General features: G+C 47.1%; 1 protein-coding gene across 2 annotated transcripts in view; it reads left to right on the top strand.

The window, feature by feature from the left end:
- Nucleotides 1–5,271: 5,271 nt before the first annotated feature.
- Nucleotides 5,272–24,957, top strand: part of ZNF341 (zinc finger protein 341) — a 46,389-nt gene continuing 26,703 nt past the window's right edge. Inside the window, exons 1-6 of one of the 2 annotated variants that reach the window (XM_043602564.1) lie at nucleotides 5,272–5,377; nucleotides 11,259–11,369; nucleotides 13,229–13,425; nucleotides 16,588–16,737; nucleotides 20,138–20,389; nucleotides 24,177–24,372. In XM_043602564.1, the coding sequence (XP_043458499.1) occupies nucleotides 5,347–5,377; nucleotides 11,259–11,369; nucleotides 13,229–13,425; nucleotides 16,588–16,737; nucleotides 20,138–20,389; nucleotides 24,177–24,372 (937 nt within the window). In that variant the 5' untranslated portion in view covers nucleotides 5,272–5,346. The remainder of the gene's footprint in view (nucleotides 5,378–11,258; nucleotides 11,370–13,228; nucleotides 13,426–16,587; nucleotides 16,738–20,137; nucleotides 20,390–24,176; nucleotides 24,373–24,957) is intronic. The other variant, XM_043602565.1, reaches the window with a different exon arrangement.

Below are 24,957 nucleotides of genomic sequence, written 5' to 3'. Positions count from 1 at the left end.
CCGACCGGCCCTAAGGGGGCCAGAATCCTGAGCCCGTATTTGTCCCACCAGATAGACTGTAGACGGTGGTTGGGTGGGTCGCCCGTGAGTTTTCAAGGAGGCTTCTTGAAAGAGGAGCTGCCTTCCCTAGTATTGGGATAGTGACCCTGGGAGGAGCCAGACCTCACCTTTACACATGACAGTTCTGATTGGATAACAGTGATCATAGCAAACTTGTCAGAGCATAAATCATATGGCATCTCAAAGGCTTCCGTTTATTCTTCAAATCCAAACTCCTTCCCACAACTCACAGGAGAAGACTGTATAATCTGGCTTCCTTCTCTAACCTCATATCCTGTCACTTGCCCCCTCACTCATCTCCAGCAAAACTGGTAAGGATGCCATTCCTTGAGCATGCCAAGAATGCTGCTGTCTCAGCGCCTTTGAACTTGCTATTTCCCTGACTGGTATGCATCACCCCCAGTTCTGCCCATGGCGGGCTCCTTCACAAACGTCAGGTTTCAGATCAAATGCCGCCTCTTCAGAGAGGGCTTCCTAGATGCCCCATCTAAAAGTAGCACTGCCCTCCCTTTTATTTTCTTCATATTAACTCTTCACTCTTTGAAATTATTTGTTTGCTACAAGTCCATCGTCCATTGTCCCTACCAGGTTGTAAATTCCATGACAGCAGAAACTTTGGCGGTCTTGTTTTCTGCTGTAACCCCAGCACTTAGCACATGGTCGGTGTCCAACATATGCTTGTTGGAGCAATACAGTTTGGGGTTGACATCTCCCAGAGCACTGGTGGGTAAAATTTATGTATGTTACTATATGGAGTTGTCATCGGATAACAGCTACACATTGAGTGGTGGCTATGGCTTGTGAAGGTGATATATGTGGTACTTGGGCCACGTGGCATTTAACTGGGATATTATTGCCTGAGTCAGTGTCAGAAAATGGTGTCAGAGGTTAGTAAAGGAGGGATTATACTTGGCCTATTTTATCACTGAAACTGGATTTTGTTTCTTTTCTCTCTTTCTTTCTTTTTCTTTCTTCCTCCCCTTTTCTTTCTTTCTCTTTCTTTCTTTCTTTCTTTCTTTCTTTCTTTCTTTCTTTCTTTCTTTCTTTCTTTCCAGTAATGGTGGACTGGTTTATTCAGTTAATCCTCTGAAAATAGTGGCAATGTTAGATAACGTTTATAGGTGGCTGTCTTGTTGTGTCTTCACATAGTCTTCCCTCTGTATGTACCCGTGTCCAAATTTCCTCTTTTTATAAGGACATGTTGCATTAGGACCTACCTATATGATACATAACCTCGTTTAATCTTAGTTACTTCTTTAAGGGCCCTATCTCTAAATATAGTCACATTCTGAGGTACTAGGGGGTTAGAATGTCAGCATATGAATTCTTGGGAGACCCAATTCAGCCCATAGCAACTACCATGTCATGCTATCTCCTACCAATAACAATGAACAAGATGTCAGGGCCCAGTACTGCTATGTGTGTCCTAATTTCCTTTCCCTTGCAGCTAGGAATCTGGTTTAAGCTGCTCATGATGTCTCTCCTCCCCACGGAGAAAGTTTACTTTTCTGGGATGGTTGGAGCACTCATTGTGGAGAGCAACACTGGAAGTTTCCCAAACTTTCCCTCCTCCCTGCTTGGCTCCATACCTAGAATTACTATGTTACTTATACCAGGACTCTCTAAGCTGTGATTTGATTCAGTTCAGTGCCAACCAGCTGGTCCCAGGGAAATGGGACCTAGGACTGGTAGATTTGGGTGGAGGAAGAGATGAAGGCGAGGAGCAGAAAGTTCAGAGCAGGGGGCAGCCTGAATGGGGAGCCTGCTGGAGATGGGTTCAACATCCCTGAAAGCTCATTCAGGTGTTATATCAGTCAGGTAGTCAAGTAAGGAGCATTTCACAGGTTACTCTGCATCAAGCTTTGAGTTCCAACCAACCAGAATGGATCAAGTGCCTCCCCAGCTCAGAGAGCTCCTTTTGATGGAGTGGAGAAACTGGGGGTTTCCAAGAAAAGCATCACATGACAGCAGTAGTACCAGGTACTGTGAGAAACTGGAACAGCAAGGGAGGGATGGATCCCATCTAGGCAGATCAGGGAAAGCTTTTTAGAGGGGGCACAAAGGCAAGCTTGTGGTGTCCCAACGAGGGTGGAAGAATAGCATTTTGGTAAGAGAGAACAGCATTTGCAAAGGCCTGAAGAGCAGATAAAAATCAACGATATGCATATGCACCCGGATATATGAAAATGTATGGAAAGTTGCCAAGACTTGTGTTGGTGGAATCTTTTACTGTCCAGTGCCTCCCACCATGCTCAGAACTAAACCCCAACCCTCACGCTGGCCTTGTCTGTCTCTCCATTTTCATGTTCTTGTATCCATACCTCACTTATCCTCAGTTGCCCCTTTACAGTCCTTGGCCTCCTTTCATTTTGGCCTCAGAGTCTGCCTTTGCCCAAGATGATTGAGCTGATAAGCTCTGCGTGTTTCCTTTTCTCCATATGACTCCATCTCATTTCTCAAGTCCACCTCCTCAGAGAGTCCCTCCCTGACCACCCAGACAGTAGTTTCTTTTCCTCCAGGAAAAAAAAAAAAAAATATATATATATATATATAGAGAGAGAGAGAGAGAGAGAGAGAGAGAGTCACAGAACATTTCTCTCTCTCTTTTTTTTCTTGTTACAGCCCATCTTGCCTGCTGGACGATGACTCCATGAAAGCAAGGATTTTTGTCTTTTTATTCATGGCTGTGTCCCCAGCATCTAGAACAATGTCTAACACAACACGTACATAGTAAGTATTTTAAGTTATAGTTAACCTTGACAACACAGGTTTGAACTGTGCAGGTCCACTTTTATGTGGATTTTTCACAGTACAGTGCTGTAAATATTTTTTCTCTTATTTATGATTTTCTCTCTCTTTTTGTAAGATTTTATTTTTTATTATTTTTTTTAAGATTTTATTTTTTAAAGTAATCTCTACACCCAACTCAGGGCTGGAACTCAACCCCAAGATCAAGAGTCGCATGCTGTACTGACTAAGGCATCCCTTTAAAGATTTACTTTTTTAAAGTTTTTATTTATTTATTTTGAGAGAGAGAGTGAGCAGGGGAGAGGCAGAGAGAGAGAGAGAAAGAGAGAGAGAGAGAGAGGGAGAATCCCACTCATGCTCTACACTGTCAGCTCAGAGCCCAACATGGGGCTTTATTTCATGAACTGTGAGATCATGACCTGAACTGAAATCGAGGGTCAGACACTTAACTGACTGAGCCACCCAGGAGCCCTTAGTTTTATTTTTTAACTAATCTCTAAACCTGACGTGAGGCTCAAACTCACAAGCCCGAGATCAAGAGTCACATGTTCTATGTACTGGACCAGCCAGGCGCCCCTCTTCCTTAAGATTTTCTTAATAATATTTTCTTTTTTTCTAGTTTACTTTATTGTAAGAGTACAGTATATAATACATATAACATACAGAATATTTGCTAACCAACAGTTTATGTTATTGGTCAATAGTAGGCTATTAGTAGTTAGATTTTGGGGGAGTCAAAAGTTATACACAGAATTTTCAACTGTGTTCAGGGTTGGTGCCCCCCCCCATGATGTTCAAGGGTCAATTCTAATTAAATGAATGTGCATGTATTAATATATTACTTAAATAATTGTTTAAAAGAACAGTTATGTTGAGAAGCTCTTGAAGGGGAGAGATAATGAGACTCTAAGGCCATTGGATCAATGGTGATGTTAAAGGAAAGACATGGAGGAGGAAGTCTGGTCTCACTCCTGCTAGAGAGTCAATGGGAAGGAGGGTTTAGGGCTTGAGGAGGGCCCTAGGTCTCCAAGGTTCCCAGGAAAGAGGGTGAGGCATACAATCTGGGAAAAGGGTAGGTTCTCTGTGGTGGACATTTGCTCAGGGCTTGCTGTGCAGGGGAGAATAGGAAGGGGAAGGGGTGTAGTGCTGGGGGAGACAGGTGGTATTCTGGGTAAGATGGGGAGTTCACCAGCAGAAATGAGCCTTGAGGGGGCGTGTAGACAAAGGATCTGTGAGGCAACTTACCAGGAGCAGTGGCTGGTAATGTTCCACAAGGGTAAAGTACTCTTGAACAAATATTTTTTTTTTACTTTTAGGAGTTAATATATTTATTTAGTGAATATCAGAAAATGAAAGTTGTGATTTTTACGGTTATTGCTTTAGATGAGTCTAAAATAGGTAAAAAAAAAAAAAACCCAAAAAAAACAAAAAACAAAACACAAAAACAATGAGAACATTTAGAGTCAGATCCATGGTAGTCCAATGGGAGGATTTGGCTACATTCATAGGAGAGAGAATGATTGATGGCACCTCTCTGGTTTCCTCTCCCCGCCACACACTCCCCAACTCTTCCTTGTGACCCAAGTATACTCCTTTGGAAACACTATCACACCTTGTTATTAAGTAATTTTTAAGATTTAATGTTTGTCTGCTCCCTCCATCCCTAACTCCATGGGAAAGGAACACTGCATCCTGGAGGTATTATAGGACTAGGTGCACAGTAAGCCCTCAGTGGCTGATGGAGCATGAACAAGGAAGAGAGAGGGGCGTGAGATGGGGAGAGGGAGGGATAGGGGGAATCCCTGAACACCTGGATAGGCTTTCCATAAGGCTGGGCTGGAGGTTCCTGAGGTAGGTATTGGGGGTTTACTGACAGAATGGCATCTCTAGGAGGCAGGATGGAGGTCTGCTCATTCCCAAAAGGTGGAAATGGGGGTTTAAGCAACAGTCATGGGTGAATATCTGCTATGATGGGAGATGAAGACCAAGCTGAGATGGGAGACACTTCATGAGACAGGTGGCTCCCAATAGGCAGAGATGGGGCTCACTGTGGTTGGAGGCAAATGAGAAGGGGTGGGAATCAGTGTTGCACAGCTGAGGCAGGGGTCTTGTGTTAGGTGGAGTGACAGGACTGGGTGGTCCGGGTTAGGTGGGGGATACTCTGTGCGGTGGATATAAGTTCCATGTTGCAAAATTGGGGGTCTCACTTGCAGGGGTGGGGGTGGCAAGTCCACTGTGGCAGAGATGGAGGTCCAGATAATATTACGGATCTAATACTCAACTGGGAGGTCCCCTGTGTGCGTCTGGGATGCGGTCCGTGTGCAGAGTTGCGGGTTCAAGTAAGACAGGGATGGGGGTCCACATGCCCCAGTGACTGGGTTACCCAGGCGGCCCCAGGGGAAGGGGCCATGGCTGAGTTTCAAGGACAGGTGGCTCGGCGGCGACTCCCGAGCGCCCCCTGGCGGCCCTGATTCCGCCGCGGCTCCCACAATGCTCACGTAGCCCCGCAGCGACTCCGGAGACGGCGGCGGCTCCAAGATGGCGCAGACGATTTTCGAGGCCCTGGAGGGTGAGCAGCGGCGGAGCCGGGGGAGGCGGCTGTTCCGCGTTGCACCCCCTCCCGCCGCGTCCTCGCAGCGCCCGGCCCAGGGCGCGCGGCGGCCGCGGGGCGGAGGGCGCCGGGACCGGAACAGCCGCGGGGCGGGAGGGGCACGGACGGGAACAGCCGCGGGAGCCGAGGCCCGGCGGGGGGGGGTGGGCAACGGAACCGGAACAGCGGCAGAGCTAGGGCACAGTGGCGGGGGGCGGGGGCATCGGAGCAGAACAGCGGCGGGAGCCGAGGCTCGGCGCTGGGGGGACAACGGGACAGGAAGAGAGGGGAGGGAACGCCCTGGGGGCGAGCACCGGGGCAGAACTGCCGGGGAGGCATGGCCGGGGCCTTGGTCGTGGGGGAGACCTCGGACAGGAACAGCGTCCACCCGCGAGGGCCTCGGGCCGGCGCGGGAGGGATTTCCTGGAGGGAACAGCCCGGGAGCGCGCGCACCCGCCAGGCCTGGAAGAGCTCGATGGAGGGTGCCGCTCCCGGGGGGACAATGGTGCGAGGGCGGGAGGGGCTTGGAGGCCGAAGCAGCCGAGCCAGGAGTCCTGACCACGAAGAACTTGGATTGAGCGCCGACTGTGCCTCGTTCCCTGACATAGTCTCAAAATCAGACCTGGAAGGCCAGGATTTCGTGCGCACAGACCCAAAGCAACAAACACTAGGTGCCTATTTTGTGCGCTGTGCTGGGGTGCTGAATTTTATAAACTCAGACCAAGAAACGATGAGTATATGGGTGTCAACAGTGTGCTTGGCTGGAACACAGTGCCCTCAGACGGAAACCTATAAACCCTGGGCACCAACTGATGGTCCTGTGCTTTGCAGGTTCCTAACATGGAGGTTCGTCTCAGACCCAGGGAACTGTGGGTTTTGGAGACAGAAAACACTGAAGGCCTCCATATGCACTCCTGGACATGGGTGGGTGGGAAGGAGCCTTAGTGGCTTCAGGGCCGTGGTGCAGAGTAGATACAGCAGGGGATACAGACTGGAGAGGTGTGAATGTTCTTGGAGAGGTGTGATAAGATCAGTGTGCACATAATTAGGGTGCAGAGTGAAAGTTGGCCTGACTAGTGGTATGTAGCTGAGACTGAGCCCCTTAGGAGATCTCTATGATGTCCCTTCACTTCTTGGGGGATCAGAGTTCTCACCATAAAATGTAGGTAACCCTCACCCCATCTGGAGAGTTTCTATTTCAAGAATACTCACTGAGCCAAACACATTTCCTGCCCCACAGTGGGGGGCAGGGAGGAGGCATAAAGAAATTATAGAGCAAGCAAATATTGTAATTCTAGAATTATAAAAAAGTTAAGCCATAAAAGATTATCTTAGCTGGCATTTAGTGCTGATGTGGGTGATGGATGTGGAGGGCCAGGGTCAGTGTCAGGATCTGGGAGACCAACAGAATGGGGTGAGGCCTACTTTCTCTTTAGGTTCCATGGACATCCTAGATGTTTGAATTTGTTCATGTACTGAGTGATGAGGAAATTAGAAGAAAAATCAGTTCCTAGAACAGTGTGGTACATGCTGGGCTTGGCCAAGGACAGCAGAACTGTGGGGATCCAGAGGTGACCCAGACAGTAGGAACTGCATTTGCAAAGCCCTGGGAGGAAGAGAGGTCTTCTAGGATTCACAGAAGTTCATGTGAACGAGGAGCTAGAAATGAGACTTCTGAACTTTATCTTGGAATCAGTGTGGAACCAAGAAAGGGTTTTCAGCAGGGCAGCAACACAATCTGATGTACGTTTTATAAAGTTCACTCAGGCTGCTCTGAGAACACACTGGAGGGGGCCAGAGTGGCAGCTGGGAGGTGAGTGAAGTAGCTGCAGTTGTCCTGCTGAGAACCGATGGTGGCCTGGGCCCCAGGGGGGACAGCCTCTCAGATGGAAGAAAGTGGATCTGAGAGAGCCAGTGGGAGCAAAATAGGCCAGACTTGCTGAAGGACTAGAAATGAGAAGAGGGCCGGGAACTTCTCATAGGAGAAGAATAGTTTGGGGAAAGAGCGAAGGGGTGCCCCAGGGGCTGTGGCTGGGTGAATGGTGGTACCTGTTCTTGCTTATGAGGATTATTGGAAGAGGGAAAATTGAGGGGTGAGAGTGACACATTTAGCTTGATTTCCATTTCAGATGGGCAGTATTTAAAAAACCTTTTTCATTTTTAGCAGTCTTAGGTTCACAACTAAGTTGAAAGGCAGGTACAGAGATTTCCTGTGTACCCTCTGATCTCAAACATGACTAGCCTCCCCCATTTTCCACGTAATTCGCCAGAATGGTACATTTGCTGCCAAGGATGAATCCACATTGACCCATCGTAATCACCCAAGTCCATGGTTTGTCTTAAGGTTCACTCTTAAAATTTTTTTTTGGTTTAACATTTATTTATTTTTGAGACAGAGAGCATGAACAGGGGAGGGTCAGAGAAAGAGGGAGACACAGAATCTGAAACAGGCTCTGAGCTGTCAGCACAGAGCCTGACGCGGGGCTCGAACCCACGGACCGCGAGATCATGACCTGAGCCGAAGTCAGACGCTTAACCGACTGAGCCACCCAGGCGCCCCTTAAGGTTCACTCTTGGTGGTGCACATTCTGGTGGACAAGTGTGTAATAACATATATCCGTCATCACAGTGGCATCACAGAGGACTTTCACTGCTTTAAAGATCTTATGTCCCTGTAAGCTTCTGGGTATCACCGATCTTTCGATTGTCTCCATAGTTCTGAATCGCTTCTCAGCCTTTTGGCTAAGATCAAGTGTCTGGCAGGCAGTATTATTCATTTACTTATTTAAAAAAATTTTTTAAGCTTTATTTACTTTTGAGAGAGCGAGTAGGGGAGGGGTAGAGAGAGAGGGAGACACAGAATCTAAGAAGCAGGCTCCAGGCTCTGAGCTGTCAGCACAGAGCCCAATGCGGGGCTCGAACGCACAAACTGTGAGATTATGACCTGAGCCAAAGTCAGACGCTTAACCAACTGAGCCACCCAGGGACCCCTATTTATTTATTTTTAAACTTTTTATTTTTTATTTCAGAGAAAGAGCAAGCAGGGAAGAGGGAGAGAGAGAGAGAGAGAGAGAGAGAGAGAGAGAGAAAGAGAATCTTAAGCAGGCTCCATACTCAGTGAGGAGCCCCATGTGGGGCTCAATCCCATGACCCTGGGATCATGTTCTGAGGTGAAATCAGGAGTCGGACACTCAACTGACTGAGCAACCTAGGCACCCTGACAGGCAGTATTTTTTTTTTTTCAATGTTTATTTATTTTTGGGACAGAGAGAGACAGAGCATGAACGGGCGAGGGGCAGAGAGAGAGGGAGACACAGAATCGGAAACAGGCTCCAGGCTCTGAGCCATCAGCCCAGAGCCCGACGCGGGGCTCGTACTCACGGACTGCGAGATCGTGACCTGGCTGAAGTCGGACGCTTAACCGACTGCGCCACCCAGGCGCCCCAATATTTTTTATATTTATATTTATGTTTTTAAAATATTTGTTTGTTTTTGAGAGAGAGCGTGCGTGAGTGGGGGAGGCACAGAGAGAGGGAGACAGGATCAGAAAAGCACAGAGCCTAATGTGCGGCTCCAACTCCCAAACTGTGAGATCACCACCTGAGCTGAAGTCAGACGCTTAACCAGCTGAGCCACCCAGGCACTCCCAGGCAGTATTTTTTAAATAAAATATTTTATTTTGAAATCATTCTTTTTTTTTCATAAATTCGCATGTGGTTGTAAGAAATAATATAGAGAGATTCCATGTACTCTTTACTAGTTTCCCTCAAGGTAACATTGTGCAATACTATTTTATAACACAACATACAGAACAGTTCCCTCACTGTCAGGTGTTGCCCATTGATAGCCACACCCACCTCTTTCCCCTCTCCCCTCATCTCTGATGTCTGTCCACCACTGATCTGTTCTTCAGTTCTAAAATTTTTGTCTTTTCAAGAATGTTATGTAAATGGAATCATATAGTATATGACCTTTGAGATTGGCTTTTTTCACTTATAATTCCCTGGAGAGTCACCCAGGTTATTGTGTGTGTCACTAGTGTGTTCCTTTTTATTGCTGAGTCATATTCCACAGTGGGATATACCAGTGTGTTTAACCATTCACCCGTTGAAGGACATCTGAGTTTCCAGTTCTTTACTATTATGAATAAAACTGCTATGAATGCTCATGTGCAGGTTTGAATACAAATGCTAATATACTCACAATCTTGCATAAAATGGATTTACTGAAGCTCATCCAGGGGAGCAAACCCCAGGTTTGAGACTCCAGATTTGGGGGACAACTAGATGGGGGGTGAGTGAGTCTACCGAGGGAGAGTGTAAGAGGGAAAGGAGAGAGAATCCGGACAGAAGGAACCTTTCAAAATAGAAACTTTAGGGGACTGACAGAAGAGAGCAAAGGAGTCTGGGAAGGAGTGAGCAAAGGTGGGAGAAGACCCAGGAGGGGGGTATCCTAGAGCAGGAGAAGAGAGTGTTTCAAGGAAGGAACATCCAATGCTGACAGGTTTCTTTGGTGATTTTTGTGGAATGCTGGGGGCCAGAGCCCCACGAAGTGGGTGGGGGAGTAGCGGGAGGTGGGCAGAGGAGATGGAGGGATGCTTGATGTTGAAGGAAGGAGAGATAGGAATATAGGTTCAAGAGAGGGCATTCTAGAGAGACCTGAGTGTGTGTAGCTGTTGATGGGAGGGAAAGGTTGCTGGCATGCTGTGAAACAAGGGACCAGTTGGTGGAGAGTGGTTTCTGAGGGAGTAGGAGGGGTTGGAGGGAACAGCTGGTCTTAGGAAAGACACAGCAAGCATTGTGACAAGAGAAAATACGAATTCACCTTGGCTGCAGGAACTAATGGTTCTAATTTGCATTGCCTTTAGAAGCTGGGGCAGGGGTCCAGCTAAAAGCTGAGAGGTTGGAAGCAGAGCACTGGCTGTGGGGACAGAGAGAAGGAGGCACCCTCTGGGTTTTTTGGAGAGGGAGGTAATGTGCTTTGGTGGCCACTTCGATGTGAGAACACCTGTCCTCCAGCTGGGGACATGGCTAGATAATGTTCTACCGTGAACCTCGGCAGTGACAACGGATTGGAAAACATGGAAGCACTCGGCTTCTCACGGGTGTCCCCACCATCAGTTCAGATCACACTGGTTACTGAGGAACTGAAAAGACAAGCACATGTTGGAAAACAAGGGAAGCAAGGATGGCCAAGTGCACAAATAAATTTGTTGTGGGGTGGGTGGAATAGGGTGGGGAGGACTTGGTAACATGATTTGTGGAGGGGCTATGTGATTTAGGATCAGACTCTCCAAGAGGAAGAGAGAAGCCCAATCTAGTAGTGGCTTAAACAGGCTAGTAGTTTATTTCTTTATTTCTCTCATATGGGAGTCCAGAGGAAGACGGTCCAGAGCTACAAGGGTGGCTGTGTCCTACAAGGTTCCCAGAGGCCCAGGATCGTTTCCAGCTTTTTGCCCTGCAATCCCCAGGGTATCATCCTAGTCCTCATGATCTGGGATAGTGGCTAGATTATTCACTATCGTATTCTTGTTCTAGGAAGCAGGATGGAGGATGGGGAAGAGAAGGACATCATGTGCCAGGCAGTTTTAAGAAAACTTTCTAGATGCTGCCATAGAACACCTTTCCTTATATCCCATTGTCCAGAATTTAGACATTCTGTAGCTGCAAGAGCAGCTGGGAAGTGTGATCTTTATTGTGGGGCCATATTTTCAGCCAAAAACCTTGGGTTCTACTGCAGTGGAAGTAGGAGAGAATGTGCATCGGGGCACAGCCAACTGTCTTTGCCACAGAGGCCTTGCATTGGGTCTGGCTTGTAAGGGTGAAGTCAGAGACACCGTTTTGTCGTTGTTGTTTTTCAGGAATGGACAATCAGACTGTCCTGGCGGTCCAGTCATTGTTGGATGGCCAAGGAGCAGTCCCTGATCCAACAGGCCAGAGTGTCAGTGCACCTCCTACTATCCAGCCACTGGGTGAGTATCTGCTCAGGTTCACCAGTGGGAAGGGTGAGTAACTCCCTGTGAAAAACAGGTGGGACTCCTGAGAGGGTATGGGAATGAATTGCCTACTGTGGTCCCCAGGATGTCCTCTGGTGTCTGAACCCTCTCCCCTCTCCCAGCCTGGATTTTCAGGCTCATGCTTTTCTCTGCTTAGCAATGAGGACACGCTTTCTCAATCATTTAGTGAACGTGGGGATTGTGACATAGGGAATGTCTAGGCAATGGAGCTTGGCAGTGGTTGTACCTTTGACCCAGAAGTTATTTCTCAGCCTCCCTTCTATGGAAAGAACAGGCTGAGCATGAATCTCCAGTTTACGGGCCAGGCCCCTGAGACAGAGAGAGAAAGTAAGGAACTTTAAAGCCCTGTGTGAATCTGTGTATTTATTCATTCCACAAACAGTTTTGAATACTTGGGAACCATTCTGGGCACAGAGAGATGCCCACCTGGGTTTGAATCCTTATTCCCATAGTTCCTGGCTCTATGACCTTGGATACAAGTAGGTTAGCTTCTCTGTGCCCCAGTTTCCACATCTGTAAAATGAGAATAATAGCCTTGCCTCGTAGATGCCTTGTGAGGACACTTGGGATTTACTTTCAGCAGTTGTAAATAAGAAACGTGAGTTTCTTGTGGTTTGTACAGATGAAAGTTTATTTCTCTGTTACATGAAGTCCTGATGTGCATTTGGGGTGGGGATGGTGAGACTCAGACCCTTTTTTCTTTTGGTTCTGTTGCCCTCTATCTGCAGTCTATGTTGGCTGCTCCAGCTTTTCACTTTCATTTCCACATTGTAGCCAACACAAAGGGAAGAAAGAACTTCCTTTTAAAAGGAAGTTGCATAGGGGTGCTTGGGTGCCTCAGTCACTTAAGTGCCCAACTCTTGATCTCAGCTCAGTTCTTGATCTCAGGGTCCTGGGTTCAGGCCCCCACTGGGCATGAAGCCTACTTTTAAAAAAAGAAAAAAAAAAAAAAAAAGAAAGGAAGTTGCATAGGCAGTATACTGTTGCCCTTGTCCTATTGGTCAGAATTTGGTCACATGACATGTTTAGCTGCAAAGGCTGGGAAATATAGTCTTTAATGAGATGGTCATGTTTCCCACTAAAATTTGTGTTACTGTCTAAGAAGGAAGAGTAAATACTGAATGACAAGTAGACATTCCTGCCATAACATGTCAAGTGCTTGGCACAGTGCATGGCCTGTGGTAGACCCTCAATGGGTGGTGTCAGCTATAGCTAATCATTCATTTAGTCTTCTACTCATTCAACAAATATGCCAGGATTATTGCAGTTCTGGTAGTAAGTAAGACTTATTTCCTCCCTTTCAGGGGACTCATAGTCTGGTGGTGCTGGGAAAAGTATGATATGCGAGGAGCTGTGGTGACTAGCTTTAGGAAGGCTTCCTGACATTTGAGCAGAATCTTGCAGAATGAGTTGTTCTGAGAGAAGCAGCTTGGCAGAGAGAACAGGGCCTGCGGAGACATAGAAAGTCATGTAGGCCATTTGGGGACTGGTGAACAAACTCAGGCAGGATAAAGATTCCGAATATCTCAACTTTGAAGTGCACCCACTCTACTATTTCTTGATTTCTGATTTTTTCATACCTGGGTAGTTGTGGCTGGATGTTCCTGCAGGTGCCTATGTAGTTTTGAAATCTCCCAGGAAGCACAATCTTGACATTTGTGACACGCACACTGAGTCATGGGTTGCTGTTAGGTTTGCCATGCTTATGGTCCAGCCGCAGGTTTTGTCCTGTTTCTTATTGTGATGCCCTCTCATTTATCTTGCTTTTTATCATTGTTCCTCTCCCTCTGCTACTGTATGGATGTGACCCCTAGATGATGAGGATGTCTTTCTCTGCGGGAAGTGTAAGAAGCAGTTCAACTCGCTGCCAGCATTTATGACCCACAAGCGGGAACAGTGCCAGGGGAATGCCCCACCCCTGGCCACAGTCTCACTGGCCACCAATAGCATCTACACGCCTTCAGCAGCACCCACAGCAGTCCAGCAGGCCCCACCTCCTGCCAATCGCCAGGTATTCGTTCGTTTGTTTGTTCATTCATCTGTTCAAGTCTTTTTTTGAGCATCCACTATGTGTCAGGCACTGTGTGGGCACTGTTTTGGACACGTACTTTTTTCAGGATGTTAAGCACAGAGAGACGGGAGGTTTTGCCATTTTGTATATGGTACTTGGGGAAGAGCTCTGGGAAGAGGTGCCATATGAGCAGAGACCTAAGGAGGTGAGGGAATGAGTCATGCTGCTACTTTGGGGAAGAGTATTCCGGGAGGAGCTATCCGCAAGTACAAAGGCCCTGAGGTGGGAGTATGCTGGGTTTATTCCAGGAACAGCAAGGAGGTAGAGTGGCCGGAGCTGAATAAGTGAGGAGGAAGGTGGGAAATGATATGATCAGACAAGGCAATAGGGGGATCCTGGTGAGCATGTGGGCCTTACGGGCTTTTATCCTGAGTGAGATGGGAGCCTTTGCAAGGTTTTGAACACAAGAGGGACATAGTCTGGTTTACACCTGAACTAGATTACTCCGGCTGCTGTACAGAGAATAGATTTTGATGAGAGTCAAGAGAGAGACCCAGGAAACGCGTTAGGGGGCCATTGTACCAATCCAGGCAGTAGGTGGTGGTGGCTCGACCAGGACGGTGGCAGTGGCGGTGGAGAGAAGGGAGGAGGTTTTGGAAGTATTTTGAAAGTGGAGCCACTAGAGTTTGTGGATGCATTGGATGTGAGAGATGAGATCAGGAGGAGTCCAGGGTGATCCATGGCAGAGGTGGAATTGCCATTTACGGAAGTGGAGGAAACAGCAAGATTTTGGTGGGGCTGTCAGGAGTTCAGCTGGTTATGCTGGATTTGAGATGCCCATTGGACCTTTAAGTGGAGGTGGTAAAGATGCAGACAGATAACACAGGTCTGGAGGTCAGGGGAGAACAGAACACCCTGGGTCAGGGGCTCTTAAAGGGATTAAAGAATTCTTAGAAAAGAGGCTGGACAGGGACACCTGGTGGCTCAGTCGGTTAAGCGTCTGACTTGGGCTCAGGTCATGACCTCACCGGTTCACGAGTCCGAGCCCGCGTCGGTCTCTTTGCTGCTAGCCTGGAGCCTGCTTCAGGTTCTGTGTCTCCCTCTCTCTCTCCGCCCCTCCCCCATGTACACTCTGTCTCTCTCAAAAATAAATATTAAAAAAATTTTTTTTTTAAAAAGAGGCTGGACATGTCTCAGGATGCCAGGTCAGGGGGTCAAATTTCCTTCTGGCTTCCTCTTATCCCCTTATTCCTTTAAAACATCATCTCCAAACGGGGGCGCCTGGGTGGCTCTGTCAGTGAAGCGTCCGACTTCGTCTCAGGTCATGATCTCATGGTTCATGGGTTTGAGCCCCATGTTGGGCTCTGCGGTGACAGCTCAGAGCCTGGAGCCTGCTTCAGATTCTGTGTCTCCCTCTCTCTCTCTGCCCCTCCCCCGCTCTCACTCTGTCTCTGTCTCTCTCAAAAATAAATAAAGATTTAAAAAAAAATCTTAAAAAAAACACATTATCTCCAAACAAAAAACATATCTCTATCTATTGTATAGACATAATTCCTGCCATCAGAATAAAAGCATTCACCCCCAGATTCAAAGGACTTGCAGACTGAAACTTCTCAGGTTGCCACAGACATCTAACACAAAACATAATGATTCTTCCCACTTCTTGATTATGAGTTTGTTAGCAGAAAATATTCCCTCTCCCCACCCCACCGTTTTGTTTTTTTTTTCCCCAGTAAAAGGAGAGCGGGAAATTCCTTTACTCCTGGGCAAGGAAATAACTTTAGAACATAAGCAGTTGGCCCATAGGCAGACTTGAATCCCCTGCTAAGTGACTTGGATGGACGTGGATATCTTTTCCCATTTTTTGTCAGCCTAACTAACGCATGTGACATTGTAAAAATACTTGTGAGCCAGGATCTACATTGCTTTTCCCGGCCATGACATGGGGCATCATCTAACCTACCCAGGCTGTCCTTACGTGGTAGAGGGACTCTGGGGTCTGGGGGCCAGCTGCTGTGTCCCCAGAGGTCCCAAAGAAACAGGTGACCTAGGATGATGCCAAGAGCCTGTCAGTAAAGAAAAGCAACAAATAAAATAAAAACCCTTTACTTCTACTTTGAGGAGAAGTCACTGTACGTTTGACACTCTCTTGTAGGGTCTGCCTTTTGTCCTCACCAGTACCCTCGAGAACATATTATTATTTTTATTATCAATTTGTATGTTTGCAAGTAATACATATTTTCCATCTCCATTTTAAAAGTTAGAATGTTACAAATCAAGGTCCCTTTGGCACTATTCCTTTTCTCTGCCCCCCAGCTAACTATTGAAGGGTATCCTTCTTGATCTTTTTTTCTTTTTTAAGTTTATTTATTTATTTTGAGAGAGAAGAGTGTGTGTGTGCACACATGGGAGGGAGTGGGGGAGAGATGGGGGCGGGTAGCGAATCCCAAGCAGTTTCTGCACGGTCAGTGCAGAGCCCAGTGTGGGGCTCAGACTCACGAACGGTGAAATCATGACCTGAGCTGAAATCAAGAATCAGATGCTTAACTGACTGAGCCATTCAGGCACCCTTTGACCTTTTGAGATACTTTCACATACTTATTTCAGTGCCCACAGGAATTATATAGTACTTTTAATAGTACAATAGTACTATTGTTTTAGAATTTTTAAATTAAGAATACGTAATCTGCATGTTGTTATGTAATTTTATTTTTCATGCAGTACTTTTTATCTGCTGTGTAGTATTCTGTCTTATGACTGTATTGTATTTTTTACTCCATTTCCCCTTTGATGGACACCAAAGTTGTTTCCAGTTATTCGCTATTAGACATAAGGCTGCATAGAATACCCTTGTTCATAGACTCCCTGTGAAATGTGTGAGTGTTTCTCTAGGAGAGATACCAGGAAGTATTATTGCTAGGTCATGGAGTATTTATCTTACAGGGAGGTATGACTTATTCTCATTTCATAGATAAGGAAACGGAAGTTCAGAGAGGTGGAGTGACTTGCCCAGGGCCACACAGCAGGGAGAAGCAGAGGTCGAAATGAAATGCAGGTCTATGGGATTCCAGAACCCAAGTCTTTTGCATCATGCACTGTTTCCTTCCAGAGCCTCAGACATGTCTCTTCTCTCTCTGTCTCTTTCTCATTCACACTACTCAGATCTCCACGTACATTACGGTACCCCCATCCCCGCTGATCCAGACGCTGGTGCAGGGGAACATCTTGGTGAGCGATGATGTGCTCATGTCTGCCATGTCAGCCTTCACGTCTCTGGACCAGCCCATGCCCCAGGGCCCCCCACCTGTGCAGGTAAGGACGGGGCCAGCTTCTCAGGGGGTCTTGATTCCAGGACTACATGTTAACTGCTATGGATTCAGAACCTTATAGAAAGAAGAGGGGTTGGCCTTAGCTCTCTCTCATGCTGAAGAGAGACTGTCAGTAGCACCTTGGCCTGCCCCACTGTGGGTAGGGAAGCTGTCATTTCATTCGGGATCCAGAACATTACTTTGGGGTTTCATTGCCATTGTCTGGCTACTTTGACTCCTTTTTTTTTTTTTTTTTTTTAAATAAGTAGGCTCCATGCCCGGTGTGGGGCTTGTACTCATGACCTCACAACCCCAAGATCAGGAGTCACATGATCTACTGACTAAGACAGCCAGGCACCCCTCCTATTTTTATTCTTAACAGAAATATTTCATGTCCATTGGGAAACAATAGAAAATACACAATAGGAAAATAAAAACAAAGTTTAATTACTCATAATCTGGAAACTAGAGAGACATGGTAACTGACTATAATGTACAGTTCTCTTTTGTTTTTTGTTTTTTTGTCTGCTCTACTGACTGAGCCAGCCAGGTGTCCCTGATCACTCTATTCTTTTTGCAACCTTTCTGTAGGTTTGAAAGTTTTCAGAATAAAAGTTGGGAGACACCTGGCTGACTCAGTCAGTAAAACACATGACTCAATCTCAGGGTTGTGAATAGCCTGTTGGGTGTAGAGATTACTTAAATCTTTTTTTTTTTTTTTTTCATTAAAAAAAAATATTTATTTATTTTGAGGGAGAGAGAGAGTGCGAGCCAGGGAAGGGCAGAAGAGAGAGGGAGAGAGAGAATCCCAAGCAGGATCCATGCTGTCAGCACAGAGGATGCGGGGCTCCATCTCCTGAACATTGAGATCATGACCTGAGCTGAAATCAAGAGGCGGCCACTTAACTGACTGAGCCACCTAGGCGCCCCTAAAATAAAATCTTTAAAAAAATGACAAAGAATAATGGGGTGCCTGGGTGGCTCAGTCGGTTAAGCGTCCAACTCTTTGATTTCAGCTCAGGGCATAATCTCAGGGTAGTGAGATCGAGCCCCGAGTGGGGCCCTGTGCTCACAGTAGCATCTGCTTAAGATTCTCTTTCTGCCCCTCCCCTGCATGCATATGGACGTGCTCCCTTTCTCTCTCTCTTTCTGTCTGTCTGTCTCTCTCTCAAAGAATAAAAGTTGGGAAGTCAATCAATTAATCAACCATCCATACTCTCTCCACCCAAAGAAAACACTACTAGATTTTTGGTGCCTGGTTTTCCTGATCTTTGAATGCAAATAGAGATAGAAACAGCTTTTTATATAAATGCATTTATAATATACATATCCATGTAAATGGACCATGTTGTACGCACCGTTCCGAAACTTGCTTTTTTTATTTTGCCTTTTGCTTAAAGTCATTATCTATGCCTACAGTTCTTTTTTTTTTTTTTTTTTTTTTTTTTTTTAACATTTATTTATTTTTTAGAGACAGAGAGAGGCAGAGCATGAGCAGGGGAGGGGAAGAGAGAGACACACACAGAATCCGAAGGAGGCTCCAGGCTCTGAGCTATTTGTTAGCACAGAGCCCGACGTGGGGCCTGAACTCATGAACCGCAAGACCATGACCTGAGCCGAAGTCGGGCGCTCAACTGATTGAGCTACCCAGGTGCCCCTATGCCTACAATTCTATATCAGTATTTCCCAAAATGCTCCTCAGAAGAGTGGCTCCTTGGGATTTTTCTAATATAAAAAGGATCTCTGGTCAACCCAGCTTAGGGTGGAGGCATTCTACTTCTTCCCTTGCCCTGTTCCTGTTGTTTTCCTGCAACAAAACACTTTTGTTTTTTGTCATCCCAGGTTTTTCCCAAACCACGTTTGACTGTGGAACCCAGGGAACTGTAATTAAGAGGAGCACCCTTTATGAAATGCTAATCACCATCATGTATATATATATATATATATATATTTTTTTTTTTTTTTTTTTTTTTTTTTTTTAAAGTAAACTCTTTGCCTAGCATGGGGCTTGAACTCATGACCCACAGATCAAGAACTGCATGCTCTAGGGGCACCTGGGTGGCTCAGTTGGTTGGGTATCCAACTTGGGCTCAGGTCATGATCTCATGGTTCGTGAATTCAAGCCCCACATCTGTCTTTGTGCTGACAGCTCGGAGCCTAGAGCCTGCTTTCAATTTCGTGTCTCCCTCTCTCTCTGCCCCTCCCCACTCACACTCTGTCTCTCTCCCAAATAAATACACCTTAAAAAATATATTAAATAAAAAAAAGTATTGAGTGCTCTATCAACTGAGGCGGCCAGGCATCCCTGACCACCATCATTTTAATACCTATACAAGATTCCATCATGTGTGTGGACCATCCTGTATTTAACCAGGCTTCTGCTAATGGCCATGTAGGTCACTGCCATTTTTTGCTGTTATAAAAACTACTGGAGAATCATCAACGTACAGATATCTTTGCCCATCTGCTTGATTATTTTTGTGAAATAAGTTTCTAGAAGTCAGTGGCTGTGTTTCAGGGGTCTACAGCTACCTACACATTCAGTGCCTCTCTAGAAAGACTCCCAGGACTTGGGATGGTTGTACTAGTGGTTTATCCCTGACAAAGGATACACAGCAGGATCAGCAAGGAGAAAAGACATCAGCTGGAATCTGGAGGAATCCAGGCCTAGGTTTCTCCCGTTCTTCCTCTTGTGGACATAGGGAGAAATTACGCAAAACACTTCTTTCTTAGTAATCTCCACACCCAACGTGGGGTTTGAACTTACAAACCTGAGTTCAAGACTTGTATGCTCTTACCAACTGAGCCAGCCAGGTGCCCCACAAAACGCTTTTTCCTTCAGCAGTGAAGAGCAACAATGTGTATGCATGCTTCCGCCCAAGAAGCACACCTGCAATTCAAGGGCCAGGACTTTTATTGGGGATTGGTCGTGTGGGCGCCACCGTGACCAAAAGTCCACACTCCTAGAAGGAAAGGAGGTGTTCACCATAGATCACACTGCCCGTACAACAATCTAGGTGATCTGGTACAGAGTAGTCAGTGCCCTAGTGAGCAAAACAGCCTCACCGATATAGGCAGCCTTCTATGAGGCAGGTTCTCAGATGCCATTCAAGAGCCGGTCCTACAAGCAAGTCCTCCTAAAACAGCAACACTGGGGCTGCTGTATGGGCTCAGCCCTGTACAAGCTGGGCCATTTTTGTGGACTTTCATTGAGAAGAAGGGTAACAGCGCCTGGCTGACGCTTCCTCTGTATTCTTCCATGAGTGTTTCCGTGCCTCCTGTCAGCCCTGTCCTCTGAGCTGCCTTGTGAGGGGCTCCTCTTTCCACGTGGCTGGCTAAGACAGATGTCCTTCCTCACTGGTATCAAGAGGGTGTGGCACTTTAATTTTCTCTTCTGATTGCAGAGCAGCCTGAACATGCATTCCGCACCCAGCTACCTCTCCCAGCCTCCGCCACCTCCCCCACCCCCTCCACCACTGCCCCCACCCCCACCACCCCAGCCCCCACCACCCCCGCCCCAGAGCCTGGGCCCCCCCGGGCGTCCCAACCCTGGCGGAAATGGCGTGGTTGAGGTGTACAGTGCCACGGAGCCCCTGGCTGGGAGTGGCACAGTGGAGATCCAGGCATTGGGAATGCAGCCCTACCCACCCCTGGAGGTGAGCAGAGGCCGGGACTTGGGGGGAGGGGAAGGAACTGGTCACGGTCATCATGGGTAACCGGAACTTTTCCTGAGCACCAGCTCTGTGCCACACGCTGTGCCTGAGACAAAATCAGATCAGGGAGAGATCACATCATGGGAGAGAACCAAGCCATTTAATTTAATCAAGCCATCATGCCCATAAACGTGAAATGCAAACCATGAGAAGGTGGCACGAAGCAGAGGGTTGTGGCAGAAATACAAGCTGCCCTCAGGAAATCCTCAGAGCAGTCAGAACACCTGTGTTTTAGGGAGAGGATTCCAAGAAGTGATCGATGTGATCATTGGCCAATGATCAGTTGACCAGTGATCAATCTTACATTTTGAACAAGCTAGATGTATGGGTTAGTTATGGCCGAGGAAGAAATAGCCACAGAACCTCAGTGGTAGATGGCAAACCGTATTTATTGTTCTCGCATCTATGTGGCTTGCTTTGGCAACTCTGCTGATCTTGGCTGGGCTCTCCCAGGTGTCTGGAGATGGCAGCTGTCAGCTGCTCTAGGATGGCTGGGGTGGGACAAGTTGGCCGACCCGGCTCTGCTCCAACGCATCTGTTAGCCTCCAGCGGGTTAGCCAGGCATGTTCTTACTGCCGTGGTGGGGGTGCAGGAACACAAGCAGAAATGTTCGAGGGCACCTCTTGAGGCTTAGGCTCATACAGTGTCCTGTCTGTTGGTCAAAATAGGTCACAAGGCCAGCTTAGATTTAAACAGTAAGGATACAGATGCCACATCTTGATGGGAAAAGCTGCAAAATCACACTGCAAAGGGCATGGGTCCTGGGAGGGGTAAAGAACTGAGGCCATTATGCAATCAGTGTACCATATGTACCACACTGATTCCCTGCTGAAGAGCTCTGAGCTGTAAGTTCAGGGTGCTAAGAGTTCAGGACCTTCCCAGACACCAGTGCTGACTCATACTCAGTCTGGCCATACAGACATTGCATGTCGGGGAGCATGTATATCTGAAGAGAACCAGAGCAATGGGAAAATTCTACCACCAGCCATGTGATGTGATGAGAGCCTGCGGGAGATTTGCCCTAGCAAACAGAGCAAGCTTCCTTTTGTTGACTTAAAAAAAATTTTTTTTTTGAGTCAGTGAGCTGCCGAGAGACTAAATAGTGGCCCAGTAGGTGAAGGGGCCAGCCCCGGAGGAGCCTTCCCATGGAGATGAGGGTGCTCTTTGAGCACAGGGCCTGAGTCTTCTTTGTTTTGGCAGCCTTAGCACCTAGCGGAGTACCTGGCCTGTGGTACACCTGTAGTAGGTATCTGAAAATCTGAAATAGGGCCCTCTGACTTCAGTCTCCTCGCCTCTGAAATGGGAACTCCCCTTGTAGAGCTGTTGAGGGTAATGAGAGCAAACCCAGTGGCAGTCACATAATTTCTCAGTAATGACTTGAAAAGTGAATTCATCCATGTGATACCTATTTACTGAGTGCTGTATTGGTCAGGAAAGTAGGAACCCTTCTAGGTATTTCTGGCAGAGGGATTTAATACAAAAAGTCAGATGCTTACAAAGCTGACTTCAGAAGGGCTAGATGGAGCAAAAGGCAGAGTGGGCGAGCGGCACTGATTTTCAGGTTCACGGTTGTTGCTTGGCCCAGAGGGCCAGGAAGCTACTGCTGCGCCCAGAGGTGGGAAAGCTTTAGGATTCTGTTGCTGCCCTGCCATCCTTGAGGCTGGTGGCCAGGAAGGGAATGTAGAGTTCAGCCAGCCCCTCCAACACTCAGGACTGCAAACCTTGTCTCCCACCACGGCTGCCAGGGGAAAGCAGTTTCTACTTCCCCTCTGCCTTCCAAATCTCATGCAGGTGCTTCTCATGGGCAGAACCTAATCTATGCTCAGAACCTTGCTAGCAAGGGAGTCTGGGAATGCACGTATTAGGGGAGGGCATGGAAGGGTGTAAGAATGGTGCCAAGGGCCAACAGACAAGATCCAACAGAAGCACCTACTGGTACCATATCAGATGCCCAATACATACATCTACTGATGTCAACTCTTTTGGTTCCTGGACCCAATTCCAAAGCTGGGTAGGGTCCCCCTCTACCCACCCCCCCCCAGCCAATGCCAAGCAATTCTCAGACACCAGTGCAGTGTCTAACAATTCAACTCAATTCTGATGTCATAAGCCCAGAGATCACAGCAGATTCCACAGGTTAAGGGTTCAGTCCTGCAAGACTGCCCTCACCCTCACTTTATCCCGTTGCAAGCAACCTGTGCTTCTGACGGACAGGCTACAGATTGGAGGTTCCAGTGACCTCCTCCTTAGGTTCTGTTAATTTGCTAGAGCAGCTCATGGGACTCAGGGGAACATTTACATTTGCCAGTTTGTTAAAGGATGTAATAAAAGATAATGAATCAACATCTCAATGAAGAGACACATAGGGTGAGGTGTGGGGAAAGGGAAGTGGATCTTCTGTGCCCTCTCTGGTTGTGCCACTCCCTCCACACTTCCCTATGTTCATCAGCCTGGAAGATGTCCAAACCCAGTCCTTTGGGATTTTTATGAGGCTTCGTTACGTAGTCACGGTTAAGTCATTGGCTATTGGCTGATTCAACCTCCAGCCCTTCCTCACTCCCCAGAGGTTGGGGTTTGGGACTGAATGTTCCAACCTATCAGTCATGTGGTTGGTCCTCTTGGCAACCAGCCCCCCACCCTTGGGTCAGGGCCAAAAGTCACTTTTGTTAAAAAAAAAAAAAAGTCACTTTCATTAATAATAAGACAAAAAAAAGAAGACACCTATTTCACTTTTATGGCTCTGAAGCATTTCCAGGAACTGTGGATGAAGACCAAGTATATGTGACAAACATATTTTGGTCATCTGAATGAACAAGTATGTGTTTCTTATATATCATTATGTTATAATGCATACATGAATTCATGGATTAAAAAATATTTATTGAATGCCTATTTTGTGCCAAGGATTACTCCAGGCTTTGAGGACTAAATAAAAGTAGACCAAAAGTCCCTGCCTTCACGGAACTAGGCAGGTAATAGATAAGTGAGTAAAATACATAATTTGCTAGCGGTAAATCTACAGAGAAAAATAAAGCAGAGAAGGCTAGGGAGTGAAATTTTGGATAGGCCAGCCTGGAAAAACCAATGAATGAGGAGTACATCACTGATTTAATGAATTCTTCACAGTGCCCCAGTGTCATGTTGTAAGCTTAGTGTTAACTAGGTTTGAGTGGCTCAGAATTTATTTGGTATGTCAGTTCTCAGTTGAGAGCTGCTGGCTGGTGTGGCATCAGGCAGGGTCAGTTAGGGAGGGGGTTGCTGATGAGGGCACAGCCCCTCCTGACTTCCTGGTTCTCCTGTGCTAACAAACTGCTGCTGGTAACAGTAGTAATGGCCATAAGAGCAGCTAATGTTTATTGAGTCTTTACCATACGTCAGGCACCGTTCTAAGCTCTTTACATGTTAACTCATCTAACCTCACAACAACCCAGCGAGAAGAACACTCTGATTATCCCCATTTTACAGATGTCAAGCTGAGACAGAGATGTTGAAAGACTTGCCCAAGGTCACTTAGAAAATAAGTGGCAGAATCAGCATCATTTGAACCCAGATGGCCTGGCCCCATCGCTGCTTCTAGCCTACTGGCTCCATGAAGTTCTAAGGGATTAGGCTGGTGATGTAGGCGGGAAGTGGCTGAGATTAGTCAGGGCTACAGTGAGCGTCCCCCTGGCTGGTACAGCTCTTCTCCATCCTCCCCAGGCCTCTCTCCCTAATTGTGCTGTCCTTCTAGGTGCCAAACCAGTGTGTGGAGGCTCCAGTATACCCCACCCCTCCGGTTTACAGCCCCGGCAAACAGGGATTCAAACCGAAAGGACCAAACCCTGCCGCCCCCATGACCAGCGCCACTGGGGGCACGGTGGCCACCTTTGACTCCCCACCAACGCTGAAGACCCGAAGGGCCAAAGGTGCCAGTGGACTCCCAGAAGGTGGGCCTGCAGCCTGTGGTGGGCATCTTTCCTCAGCATTATCCTGTCCATAAGACTGCTTAGTTCTGGTCTTTCCTTTTATGATGGTTAGGATTGAGTTTGGTTGCATGTAATGGAAAATCCAAATTAGAGTGACTTTAAAATGATAGAGTTTTATTTATTTATTTTTTTGCCTGTGCAAAACGAGACCAGTGGCAGGCAGTCTGGAAATTGTGTGCCTATATGGTCATCAGGCCCCCACATTTCTGTCTTTCTGCTCTGCTGTCACTAGAGCAGAGCTTCTGTTATCAGGGTGCCTCATCGACTAACATGGCTGCTGGAGTTCCAGTCATCAATTTCATATTCCAGGCAGTAAGAAGGATAAAAGGGGCATCTCCCAGCTTCCAGAATTTCTGCATGATGCTTTTATTTACATCTCATTGGTCTCAACTTAGTCACATGACCCTGTCTAGCTGTAAAAGAAGCTGAAGTGTCACTTTTAGCCAGGAACACTGATGTTCCCATTATGCAGGGGATTTATGAGGAGCAAAGGGGGGCAGTGGATATCAGGCAGGCAAGCAACAATGTCTGTCGCCCATTCAGAGA

This window comes from Prionailurus bengalensis, chromosome A3 (genome assembly GCF_016509475.1).
Source record: "Prionailurus bengalensis isolate Pbe53 chromosome A3, Fcat_Pben_1.1_paternal_pri, whole genome shotgun sequence".
NCBI lineage: Eukaryota > Metazoa > Chordata > Mammalia > Carnivora > Felidae > Prionailurus > Prionailurus bengalensis.
This window is presented reverse-complemented; position numbering and strand designations above follow the sequence as displayed.